The sequence below is a fragment of the Pinus tabuliformis genome, chromosome J (genome assembly GCF_031772625.1).
Source record: "Pinus tabuliformis cultivar Carrire ecotype Pingquan chromosome J, CPIR1, whole genome shotgun sequence".
NCBI lineage: Eukaryota > Viridiplantae > Streptophyta > Pinopsida > Pinales > Pinaceae > Pinus > Pinus tabuliformis.
Genome location: NC_142295.1, coordinates 349365739 through 349379359, shown reverse-complemented (window position 1 = coordinate 349379359; position 13621 = coordinate 349365739). Strand labels below are relative to the sequence as shown.

The window sequence follows — 13621 nt, the reverse complement described above, 5'->3', positions numbered from 1 at the left end:
GTGTTTGCTAAATGGAGGGGTCATGGCAATGGAGTGTGATGTAGGAGCATGAGGCTTGAAGACAAAAGGCATCGAATTTTATTCCAAAAAATACAAAAAAAGTTTACAAGCAAAGGAGTGGGATCCTTTAACTGTCACTTTACAAAGCTTTCTAGATAGGATTTTAGCTAGAATTCAGGGATTTGGATTATCTTGTAATTAATTCAAGTAGTTAGGTTTAGTTGAGATTCTCGAGGATAATATCCTGCAGATTAGATAGGATTAGGCAGTTTCGATCCTTTGATTTAGGATCTGGTTGTTGTATGTACAAGTATTTATGTAAGTTTTGAATTATCAATGTAAAGGGATTTGGCTGTGGAGGATTAAACGATTAAATTTGAAGTCTCTCTGTATTTTTGTGTATTCTGTGCATGAACGGTCAATCCTAGAGGTTTTAAATTTCCTTTGAAATATTGCTGAATGTTGTTGATTTCCAGTTTGGGCCCTTTAAACTAGATTTTATATAATCTTGTGTTATCACATTTAAATCTTTGTTCATTGTGTATTGAGTTAATTCGAATGTATTTCGAACCCACAGAGTTTAGTTAGCGAAATCCTGAATATAACTTAGACATACTTTAAACTTGGCGGAAGCGCTAAAACCTTGGCGAAATGAGGAAAACCTGATAAATTCGCAAGAAACCCAGGAAAAAGTTTGAACCGTCCGATCGAGAGATCCAATAGATCTAATAGTTATCGTGTGCTAACAAGCGCAGAAGTTAAATAAAATAGAAAGACGGTCTTTGTAGGCGAAAGTTGTTTCTTGCGCGGTCTCAAGGTGGTAAGTTGTATTTTGAAAATTTACGCGATTCCACATAGCGGCCAACGCGTAGCATTGGAAAACTGCTTTTCTCATGTGCTCTCGGCTGATGAAACATCGCGCAGGACCCCACGCAAGATTACGCGTCAACCGTTGGATTAAGCGGGATTGATCAACGACGGAGATCATCCGACTAGTGTGCGAGCGGGGAAAGTGATAACCGTGGGATTGAGTGTTGAGATCGAGGGCGAAGAATTAATGCAATAAAGGTTTGTGGAATGACGGACGCAACAAGGTTATAAACCAAAGTTTTAATTCTTTTTTATTCCGTGGGAAAAGTGAAGGTTTGCCTTATTTTGGGTAAATTCAACAGTTCTGCTGTTTTAGCAGAATATCTAAAATTAGAGGTTGATGACTGATATTCCAAAGGAAACCCGAGAAGAAGTCCCGCTTGAACTAGAAGAGATCGTTTCTGGTTTTGAACGATTATCCTTAACACTTGCAACTAGCCCACCATTAGTGGTATCAGAGCAGCTTATTGACATTGATCAGGATCTCAAAGATCAAAGAAAGAAGTCCAACATGGCTTTCAGAGTTGGAGGAAGACGTGGTCAAAGAAGAGGAAGACCAGTTGCAAATGCTGAAGTGTTGGAAGCTATGCAATAGATGCAAGCTAGATTGGAAGTAGTGGAAATGGGAAATCAAGGAGATGTAGATGCTGGAGATGTCAGTGAGCCTGAAGTTGAAGCTGCAGAAGCAGAGGAACCTGCAGAAATTACTCCTAAAATGAGATTCTTTAAATCAGTGTTAGGATCCACATCTAAACCCAGACTTGAGGGTACAGTTTACACAAGAGGTTTAAACCCTGAGGAGTTGATAGACTGGATTAATGATATGGATAAATTCTTTGATTATGAAGAAATGGAAGAAGGAAAGAGAGGAAAATTTGTTGTCACAAAATTGAAAGGACATGCAGCACTTTGGTGGGATGGAGTGCAGACAGAAAGAAAAAGACTTGGTAAGCAACCAATTAAAAATTGGAACAGGATAGTGGCAAAGTTGAGAGGTAAGTTTTTTGCCAAGTGATTATCAACAAACATTATTTAGACATATGCAGAATCTTAGACAGAGGTCTTTGACAGTGAAAGAATACATAGAGGAATTTTACAAAGTGAGCATAAGAGCTGCACAAATTCAAGATACAGATGAGAAGGTTGCAAGATACATAAATGGTCTCAGAATGGAGATCCAAGATGAGATAAGTGTGCTGTCTCCTAAAACAGTAGAAGAGGCTTATCAGATGGTATTGAAGGCTGAAGAAAAACTCATGAGGAAGCAACCTGCCAGAAGTAGAGGTACTTTCTGAGGAAGAGGAAGTCAAGGTGGTAGAGGAAGATCTACAACACCTAGAGATGGAGCTAGCAGTAGATCGATTCAGCATACATCCACAGAAAGTGATGCAAGTGGCAGAGGGAGTTTTTTCCGAGGAAGAGGAGGCAAAGGCAAAGGAAGTGAAATCAGATGTTACAGATGTAATAAACTGGGACATAGAGCCTATGAGTGCCCAGAAAACACAGGAACGAATCAGAGAAATGTAATTTTTGCTAAGACTGAAGAGGAAGCAGCAAAGGTGGCAGAAGAAGAAAATGTACCAGAGAAAGAGAATCTTTGGTAGTTAACAAAGTTTTGTTAAAGCCAGCAAAGGAAGTTGTTGAGCCAGCATAGAGAAAGACTTTGTTCAGGATTGTGTGGAAGGTTCAAGGAAAATGTTGTCAAATGGTAATTGATAGTCGCAGTATTGATAATTTGGTCTCTACAAAAGTGGTGGAGAAGTTGAAATTAAAGACAAAGAAACATCCAACACCTTATAAGGTGTCGTGGCTTCGAAAAGGACATCAGTTGTTAGTGAATGAACAGTGTGAAGTGGAGTTGCAATTGGGCAAGTACAAAGACAAAATTCTGTGTGATGTGATGCCTATGGATGTGTCACATATATTGCTGGGGAGACCTTGGCAGTATGACAAAAGAGCTATGCATGATGGGAAAAATAACACATACAAATTCGGTAAAGATGGTGTTATTCATACAGTGTTGCTTATGGAAGAGGAGGATGCATCAAGAAAATCTAATCCAAAGGCTCTATTGTTGAGTGGAAAAGAATGCTTGCAGCAGATTGAAGAGAATGAGGTAAATTTTGCATTGATTTGCAAACCCAAGGTAATAACTACTTCCACTAAAATTTCTGATTTTCCAATTGAAATTCAAGAGACGCTGGAGAATTATGGCGATATCATATTAAATGATTTGCTTAATAAGTTACCACCCATCAAAAAAATCAATCATATAGATTTGATTCTAGGGGCAAATCTACCAAAAAAAGGTGCTTACACGATGACTCCCATAGAAAATGAAGAAATCAGGAAACAGGTTTAGGAACTGTTAGATAAAGGACTGGTTAGAGAGAGTTTGAGTCCTTGTGCAGTGCCAACAATGTTGAGTCCAAAGAAAGATGGAGGTTGGAGAATGTGCACTGATTCAAGAGCCATCAACAAAATAACAATTAGGTACAGATTTCCTTTACCTAGAATTGAAGATTTGATGGATTCTTTAAGTGGAGCAAGATATTTTACAACGCTGGATTTAAAAAGTGGTTATCATCAAATAAGGATTAGAGAAGGTGATGAATGGAAAATTGCTTTTAAAACAAATGAAAGATTGTATGAATGGATGGTAATGCCTTTTGGGTTATCAAATGCTCCGGTACATTTATGAGGCTTATGAATGAAGTGTTGAAATAATTTATTGGTAAATTTGTAATAGTATATCTAGATGATTTATTAGTTTACAACAGATCTAAAGAGGAACATATGAGACATCTGAGTTATGTCTTACAGAAGCTGCAACAAGAAAAGTTGCTGCTAAATCTAAAGAAATGTTCATTCATGAAGGAAAAGTTGGTATATTTGGGCTTTGTTGTTTTTGCTGATGGATTAAAGACGGACCCAGAGAAGATAAAGGTAATCACAAAGTGGCCTTCACTGAAAAGTTTTTTTGAGGTAAGAAGTTTTTATGGTCTTGCTAGTTTTTATAGAAAATTCATAAGGAATTTTAGTAAGATCAATGCTTCTATTATTGACACTATAAAGAAGGATAAACAACCATTTCAATGGACCGTTGAAGCAGAAAGGAACTTTCAGCTGTTGAAAAGCAAGATCAATGAGAAACCTATTTTAATTTTCAAGTGAAATGTGATGCTAGTGGAGAAGCTATTGGCGGTGTTTTAAGTTAGGAGGACAAACTTGTAGCTTATTTCAGTGAAAAACTGAATGAATAAAAGAGGAAATATTCTTCTTATGATAAGGAATTTTATGTAGTTGTACAGTGATTGAAGAAGCAGAGACATTACTTGATGTCTAAGGAGTTTATACTTTATTCAGACAACCATGCATTACAATATATTATGCAACAACCAAAGCTTAATCAGAAACATGCAAAATGGGTAGAATATCTTCAAAGTTTTAATTTTGTATTAAAACATATAACTGGCCAATCAAACAAGGTAGCAGATGCCTTAAGAAAAAAAAGTATTTTAGTTCAGGAAAGTCAAATTCAAGTGTTGGGTTTTGATTTTCTTAAGGAATTATATGAGAAAGATTTAGATTTTAAAGAGGCATTTGAAGCTTGTAAAAATCCTGTTTTGTTAGACAGAAGTAAGTGGCTGGATTTTTTCTTGCAAGAAGGATTGTTGTTTAAAAGAAATCAGTTGTGCATACCAAATTGTTCTATGAGAGAAAATTTAATCAAGGAGAAACATAGTGGTGGACTTGGAGGACATTTTGGTGCGGTCAAAACTTATAAGCAGTTGAACAAGTTTTATTTCTGGCCGAAGATGAGATCTAAAGTGGAGAAGTATGTGAAAAATTGTAAAGTCTGTCAGTATGCAAAGGTAAGGAGCCAAAACACAGGTTTGTATGTTCCATTACCTATTCCAAATAGACCTTGGGATATGGTAAGTATGTATTTTTTTTTGGGTTTACCAAAAACTCAAAGAGGAAATGATTCAACTTATGTTGTGGTTGACAGATTTTCCAAAATGGCACATTTTATTCCATGTTATAAAACCAGTGATGCTACTCACTTTGCTAATCTGTTTTTTAAGGAGATTGTAAGATTGCATGGGTTGCCTAAGAGCATTGTTTCAGACAGGGACACCAGATTAATTGGTCATTTCTGGAGGACATTGTGGAAGAAGCTTGGTACTAAATTGAGTTTCAGTTCAGCTTATCATCCTCAGACTGATGGACAGACTGAAGTTGTAAACAAAAGCTTGGCTAATCTTCTGAGAAGTCCAAAACAGTGGGATCAAATTTTGGCACAGGCTGAATATGCTTATAATGATTCTCCTAACAGGAGTACAAGGTAGTGTCCATTCCATATAACTTATGGAAAGCACCCAAGAGGAGTGTCTGAATTAAGAGACTTGGGCAAAGCTGAAATGAAAAGTGCTAAAGGAGAGGAGTTTGCTTAAGAGGTTCAAGCAATACATGAACAGGTAAAACAACAGTTACAGGATAACAACATAAAGTACAAGAGCAGAGCAGACTTGAAGAAGAGAGAAGTTAATTTTGAGGTTGGAGATTTGGTTTTAGCACACCCGATGAAGGAAAGATTTCCAAAAAGGGAGTATAACAAGTTAAAATTTAAGAAAATTGGACCACGTAGAGTCTTGAGGAAATTTTCTGCAAATGCTTATAAAATTGAATTACCCCTTGATAGTGGAATATCTCCAATTTTCAATGTTGCTGATTTGTACAGGTATGAAAGTGGAAATGCAGAGGATACATCAGAGGACAAGAATAAGAGGTTGATTGGGTAAAATAGTTACCTACAACAAAGGCATTGCAGCTAGAAAATATTGTGGATAAGAGATTGATTAAGAAGATAACAGGATAGGAGTATTTTCAGCAATGTTGCATTAATTGTTATCGGGATAATATCAGCGCGAGGAAAAAATCGGACAAAATCGGAAAAAAATGTAATTATCGGGAAAAAATCGTTTGGTAGAAAAATATTCATTTTTTTTTCAAATTTTTAATATCTAAACCATCTACAACATAAAATAAATACATTGACACAAATATGATAAAAGAACTAATATATAAGATGTTTAATATCATTTCTAGTGCTAAAATCACACATAACATTGAATCATGTCCTAAATAGTAAGTCTTGACTCCTGAGTCCCAACTCAGTGTCAAAATATCAACAAAAAATATAATAATGTATCTCATCATGTCATAATGTCATATACAATAAAATGAAGAAAATAACTAAAGTCTAATCCTATTGATTTCCTCTGCCCCTCTTGCGAGAAAATGCCACAACTTTCCCTTTCCCTCTAGATGTAGATGCTGGCACTTTTACTTTAAGAATTTAACATTACCATGAATAGCATATCAATACTAGGGCCTAGACTTGATCATTAAGCTGCCCCACTCAAAAATTATTTGTTTCTTTCAAAAAAGTTTGCATTTCAAACATTTAGCATCCCTTATAAAACCTTGCTGCCCTGACTGCCCGCGATAATTTCCGATTTTATTGCGAAAAACTTGCGATAATTTCCAAAAAATCGGGCAAAAAAAATACCGGTGATAATTTCGAATAAAACTCGCGATAAAACGATAAAATCGCGATTTTCACAACACTGATTTTCAGTATTTGGTCAAATGGAAGGATCAACCAATTGCTGATGCTACCTGGATGACAAATACCATGCTATAGAAGTTGGGCAATTCTGTAGAAGAGCTCATGGACAAGAACCCATGAAGAATTTTGTCCTCAGGGGTCTGATGTAGGAGCGTGAGGCTTGAAGACAAAAGGCTTCGAATTTTATTCCAAAAATACAAAAAAAGTTTACAAGCAAAGGAGTGGGATCCTTTAGCTGTCACTTTACAAAGCTTTCTAGATAGGATTTGAGCTAGAATTTAGGGATTTGGATTATCTTGTAATTAATTCAAGTAGTTAGGCTTAATTGAGATTCTCGAGGAGAGTATCCTGCAGATTAGATAAGATTTGGCAGTTTCGATCCTTTGATTTAGGTTCTGGTTGTTGTATGTACAAGTATTTATGTAAGTTTTGAATTAATGTAAAGGGATTTGGCTGTGGAGGATTAGACAATAAAAGTTGAAGTCTCTCTATATTTTTGTGTATTCTGCGCATGAATGGTCAATCCCGGAGGTTTTAAATTTCCTTCGAAATATCGCTAAATGTTGTTGATTTCTGGTTTGGGCCCTTTAAACTAGATTTTATATAATCTTGTGTTATCGCGTTTAAATATTCGTTCACTGTGTATTGAGTTAATTCAGATGTATTTCGAACCCACAGAGTTTAGTTAGCGATATCTTGAATATAACTTAGACATAGTTTAAACTTGGCGGAAGTGCTAAAACCTTGGCAGAATGAGGAAAACCTGATAAATTCACAAGAAACCAGGAAAAGGTCTGAACCGTCCAATTGATAGATCCAATAGATCTAACGGTTATCGCGTGCTAACAAGCACAAAAGTTAAATAGAATAGAAAGGCGATCTTTGTAGGCGAAAGCTGTTTCTTGCGTGGTCTCAAGGTGGTAAGTTGTATTTTGAAAATTCACGTGATTCCACTTAGTAGTCGACACGTAGCACAGGAAAATTTCTTTTCTCACGTGCTCTCGACTGTTTTGGGATCCTTTCACTTGCCATAGTTACCTGATTATAATATTGAATTAGAGAATCACCAAAAATCATAAGATTTAATATTTTCTTCAGTCGCTAGCTCCAATCCTTTCCAGAGAGCCAAAAACTCAGCTTGATCGTTGGTGAACACTCAAGCCCCAAGCGTATTGAATCTCAGTTTTTTCCTCGGGGCTAAGTCCTATGCTTCTCTATAAATAAATGAAATCTTGAAAATATTCAATAACAAAAAGAAAAATGTGAGCATGCGTCAATCACATAGATGGCTGAAAAATACAATGGAAGCATAAAAATTAATTTCTCACACAAATAGGTAATTACTCTTTTAAATCAACTTTTCATTCTATAAAAAAACATACAAGGAAACCTTCACACATTGCCCAAAAAAAAGATATGCACAGATACCAAAAATTGCCTTGAACTGAGCTTGTATAACTTGTTGAAAAACCCAGAAACAACAAGAATGTTGTTGTACAACCTGCAGGACAACTTGTATGGTCTGTCCATACAATTGTACAAACATGTCTGTATGAATATACAAACATGTTCGTACGATTGTATGGAACTATACGGACTACTGTTTATTACTATGTATTGCTCGAGATTGCCTTTTCTCCATCGCTCAACTACTCGTGTGTAATAATCCTGTACCTTACCTTGCCTTATAGTTTTAGTGGAGAATCTTTTTTAGGATTTCTCGTTTCAAGTCATGCATGGAATACGATTTTAGACTCAACTGCTAAATATAATACCTCGATTTTTTTTAAAACTAGATTGAATTAAAAAATATAATTACTTTTCAAAATTAACCTTTTTCAAATCGTGTCTCAAATGTCTTCTAGCATGTGCATACCAAACATGTGCAGAAGATCCTTTCTGAGCTATAATTGTCAACACTATCTTCTCACATTTGATCATCTACAACAACGACTACACACTCTTTGTGAGCCCAATCAATAATCAATAGACTAGGATCCTAACTTTCATCCCCAATAGAGAATAAGCGACTTGATGGCCATGTTGAAAAGATGCATCTTAGCCAAAATGTCTTGAAAACTTGAGTGGAAGATCTCAAGCATGGAAAGAGATTCCCATCCCTTGCTAAGTCAAGGTTTGGGCAACCGGCCTCAATTTGAAGTTGGGAGCAACTTGGAACCAATGAATTAGACCCATAGTTTAATCGAAGATTTGGTAATATTGATCTTGCTCTCTTTGAAAAAGAACTCAAATAACATTTTTAGGTGCATTGAATACCATGACTTCAATCTTGCTATGATTCACAATCAATTGCCCATGGCTACAGAAATTAGCAAGTGTGTTTGATTGCCTTTATAAGCCCTTAATGATAGGATGCTAGGAGGACCTAATGTACAAGGTAACTATTGCCTCAAAATCTAGCAGGCCTTGTGAGAGGCCTCACGAAGCAAAGGCCAGACCTTGTTGCAACAATGAGGTGGAATGCCACGGTCACCTCAGTAATCCTCCTATTTCTCTTTAGTGGAATAACACCACTAGGAAGGCTTCTCAGTATTCACCTAAAGGATATTCTAAGCTAGATGGCTCAAGGTGATGTAAATAAAAGGCTAAGTAAAGATACTTCTTAAGTGGACAAGGACACAATTCTTTTGTGTAGGAGCAACGTATCATATACTAAGCCCTAAAGGAGGTACGTGTCACCTAGGGTTTCAACTTTCAAGTTATAGATCAACAATGGAATACCTAGGCATACAAGCACCAAGCAAAAGGATTTCAAATGGTTTAATCAACAAAAAGAGTAGGAAAACCTTCAATTTAAGCCCTAAGTTGAAGCTCTAGCTAAGATTAGAGTTTTTCTGGTGCACAAACTACTTAGGGAGGATGATGTCAATCCTACTAGGGCAAATTCAACCATGGAAAATGCTAGATTGTGAGTGAAAACGATCAACTAAGAAGAATTCAAGCCAAACAAGCTCCAATGTTTATCCAAAGGATGCCCTGATTCAATTCAACCTTGTCAACTAGCCCTAGCGGCTTGCCTTAAGACAAAAAATGATTGCCCTAGATCCATGACACAACCACTCTGCGGTTGTGGAGACTTAGTCAATATAACGAAAAGCTGGAAACTACAATTTCCAGAAAACTCCAGCTCTGCCCGAAAACCGTTGGCCTTCTTCCAAAACTTAAGTTCTGTCCTCCAGATTCTTGTAGTAAACAATTAATGTCTACATTTTCTTCCTTTCAAAAAGTGCTCCTGTTGCAGCATATTTGGAGAGGCAACGATGAAGTGGCCTGATTCTTGACAAAACCTGCATCTAAAATCTGTGTTTTCACATTATAGAGGTTGGTCTTGATGCACTCTAGAGTTATTCTATCTGAGAGACCTTTGCTTAGATCCGCTATCACAAAACTTGGCATAGAGCATTATGATGTCATGGATCTAACTGTTATACAAAGTTTGAACAGTTGAACTTTCTCAGAGAATTATTAATTGCCTCCAAGACCTCCCTGTTCCAGATATGCACCGGAAAATTCTGAAATCTTGACTTTTAACCACATAGGGGTCATGGAGATTGACTTGGTTTAGGATTAAAAGCTGGAAACTATCATTTCTAGAAAACTCCATCTCTGCCCAAAAACCATGGGCCTTCTTCCAGAACTCAAGATCGATCCTTCAGATTTTTGAAATAAGCAATGAAAAGCCCTTTGCACAGAAGGATACTGCTAACTTATTAGCCCAGTTCTGAGAGCCAGGCTGTAACTGTTAAATAACTTGGCTGGAAGCCATTGAAGCAGCAGTTCTGGGCTTTTTCCTAAAATATTCACAGCTTTCTCAAGAAAAATCAGGAGAAATCTGTGCTGTTTGTAGGGATTCTAGTTTTTTACAGCCAGAAAGCTACCTGGAGTTTTGAACTGAGATCAAACAAAAAGACTGGACCCTTTCACCACATTCCTTATGGAAGGTGGGGATGTGCTGGGTGTAGAACGACCTGGTAACAAACTTCTGTTGCAGCTCTTGCAGTCGGAGGACTGGACCCCTTCACCACATTCCTTAACGAAGGCGGGGATGAGCGGGGTGAAGAACAACCCGATAACATTATATAAGGGCATGGTTATAGGTAATATGACTAGATTTAGGACTGCTAGAACAGTCATGATTGGCTGTCACATAACATTTTGTATATCCATGGAGATTGTAATATAGATCTTCCTTCCCTTCCAAAAAAGTTAATATCGGAATTCTTATGTATTTATTGAGAGATATGCTTGGTTCCTTTAGATTCAATAGTTAAATTATTCAAAAGAAAAAAATGTACACTCTGGAGTCTGAACCATTTTACTCGGTATGTTTTGGGATATTTAAATATCAAAACTCTTAGTTGGGTGTGTAAATATAAACACTGATTTGTCTCTATTAAAATATCCATGTGTTCCTTCGAGTTGCTATTACGATAGACCGTAAATTTAATGCACATATTATGAATCTAGTCATGCCATGTATAATATGCAGACACAATGTTGATTAGCTTATAAATTTTGCAGACATTAGGTGAATGGGAGAAAACCAAACCTTGGATTGCCCCATCGTATAATAATGAGGTACGCTTAATAGCTTTGTATTTACTTTATTTTTCCTTAGAAATGTTTCTCAAGATGGGCAATGTTTTTTAAGTACTGTCTTGGAGGTCTGACCTGAGATTATAAAAACATTGACAAAAAATTGGGCATTTGTTTCAGATTTTGGATGAAGTGCATAAGATAAAGAAATGGCTTGATGAGAATGAAGCTAAACAGGCCAAGTAAGGTCCCTAACCGTCATATAAGGGGAATTTATAATTTTCACTTTGAGTTATTAGTGGTATTTGTTTCCAATTTAGTTTTAACTGTTCTTTTTTTATAACCAGTTGGCTAGAAGGCTTCAGCTTTTGGGCATTTATATAGTTGCAGTTGCATTTTGAGGGAATAATCTTGCTGAGCAAAACTTGCATTGTTTGCAAGGCCAGTACATGCTCCTCGAACATCAGTGGTAGTTGTTTCCAATTTAGTTTCAACTGTTTACTTTTTCAAGTAGTTGGCCAAGGGGCTTCAACTTCTGGGCATGTGTATATGGTCGCAGTTGCTTTTGGAGGAAATAATTTCTAAGAAGTAATACTATATTATTGTTGAGCAAAGCTTGCGCTGTTTGCAAGGCCAGTAGATGCCCGAAGGACACGAGTGGTTATTTCAAACATACTGTTACATTCTTAGCGTATTAGGCCACCAAATACTTTTCTTGGTGACGGTGAATGAGGGGATCTAGGATCAAGGGCGTAAATATTCCAGATGCTCTCTTGCAGCTTGTTTATTTACGTAGTATATGCCATCATCTCTACACTGCATTCTATTTTGTGCAGCCTTTAGATAAACTTAGGTTTGCTATTTTGTAACGTTTCTGTTTTTGCGTCTTTTTAGATAGTTTCAAGCTTGATGTGTTTAATTATTCTATTGGCTTGACCTACACTTATTGTCCTACAAATTTTCCAGATAAAGCTGCTTTTCTTCAATCCTAGGTGATCTGTACATATAGATAATGTGACACTCTGTATTTTAAAATATGGTTTCTGTTGCAGAACTCCAGGATACATGGTTCCCATCTTCACATCTGATGAAGTATATGGAAAAGTTGGAAAGCTTCAAGAGAAGGTAAATGCCGTGTAATTCATTTCCCAAGTGTCCTGTTACAGCAGCATTGACCAATATAATGATTAAATCGATTCACTTTACTCCTTGTGGCATAGGTGCTTAAGATCAGCAAGATCCCTAGGCCAAAGCCAAAGGTTGAAAAACCTCCAAAAAATGACTCTGTCAAGGCTGACAACCAAGATGATGGCAGATCCACTTCCAGCAACAGCACAGATAACGAAGCTGCTGGAGAAACGACACGTGAACCAAGTGAATCTGAAGGACACTCACAGGGAGAAAAGATACATGAACCAAGTGAATCTGAAGGATACTCAGAGGGATCAAATGGCGAACAAGATGCCAACGAGGAACCTTTTGATGAACTATGAAAGGAGCAAGAAATTTCAAAAATATGCAAGACCTACATACAATTAGGGTGCAAAAATTGTTAGTGAATGTACAGAAAGTGTTTGGCAGGGCTCATGTCACCGTCGATTTTGATAAACATCATTTTTTCCTGTCTTACATTCCGGCAGTAGGCAGTGGGATGCATCCTATGTAACCCACAAATGGTCTCTTTTGTAAACGTACAATATTCGAAAGCAAGACCAGTCTTTTGGTCACTAATACTGGTCAAACATTTATAACATTTCTGATTATATTTTCAGGGAAAAAAAATCCCCCCCCATGCATTTAAAAAAAACAGTTAGATTTGCAGCATTGAAATCGTAGTTTCATTTTATCAATAGTGAGACATAACTTTTTTTTGCCAAAAAAGTAGAGCACAAATGGCACCTGCTAATTATTATCAGCGAATAAATGGTTGACGACCTCACTATAATATCCCTTCTTGCAGCTTTCATTTAAGAACACTGCATTTTTACTCTAATAAATCATAATTGGATATTTATTTTTCGATTAAATGGTGACGACCTCACTATAATATCCTTTCTTGCAGCTTTCATTTAAGAACACTGCATTTTTACTCTAATAAATCATAATTGGATATTTATTTTTCAACTTAATTGCCGGGATGTAGAATAATACCTTTCATTTTCTTTATTACATTTCATTATTTCTATTCGATTGTTTAAAGTCATAAGCTCTTTATCTTCTATTCGATTGTTTAAAGTCAGATAGAGTGAGGCTCTTTATTCGAAGGGTTCTGTATTTAGCACTTTAGTTGGTATCTCACTCTTCAAGTCATAAGCTCTTTATTCGAAGGGTTCTGTATTTAACACTTTAATAGAGTTGCCCACGGCCAATTCACCCTACAGTGAGGTGACCTCAGGTAGAGGTGAGATTTTCGGTATCTCACTCTTCAAGGGAAGAAGGCTTCTTTGTGAGTGTATTGCCCAATTATCTTGCCCAATTATCCTATCTAATTTGATTGAATTCCTAGACCTTCCAATGCAATTTAGGGCTTTCTTAGATTGCATTAATATGCTTTCTTGA

General features: G+C 36.6%; 1 protein-coding gene across 1 annotated transcript in view; it reads left to right on the top strand.

Moving 5' to 3' along the window:
• Positions 1–12827, top strand: part of LOC149227209 (heat shock 70 kDa protein 17-like) — a 36808-nt gene extending 23981 nt beyond the window's left edge. The window contains exons 11-14 of the mRNA XM_089377711.1: positions 11048–11104; positions 11243–11304; positions 12115–12187; positions 12283–12827. Coding sequence (XP_089233837.1) covers positions 11048–11104; positions 11243–11304; positions 12115–12187; positions 12283–12555 — 465 coding nt within the window. The 3' untranslated portion in view covers positions 12556–12827. The remainder of the gene's footprint in view (positions 1–11047; positions 11105–11242; positions 11305–12114; positions 12188–12282) is intronic.
• The last annotated feature ends 794 nt before the right edge of the window (positions 12828–13621 follow it).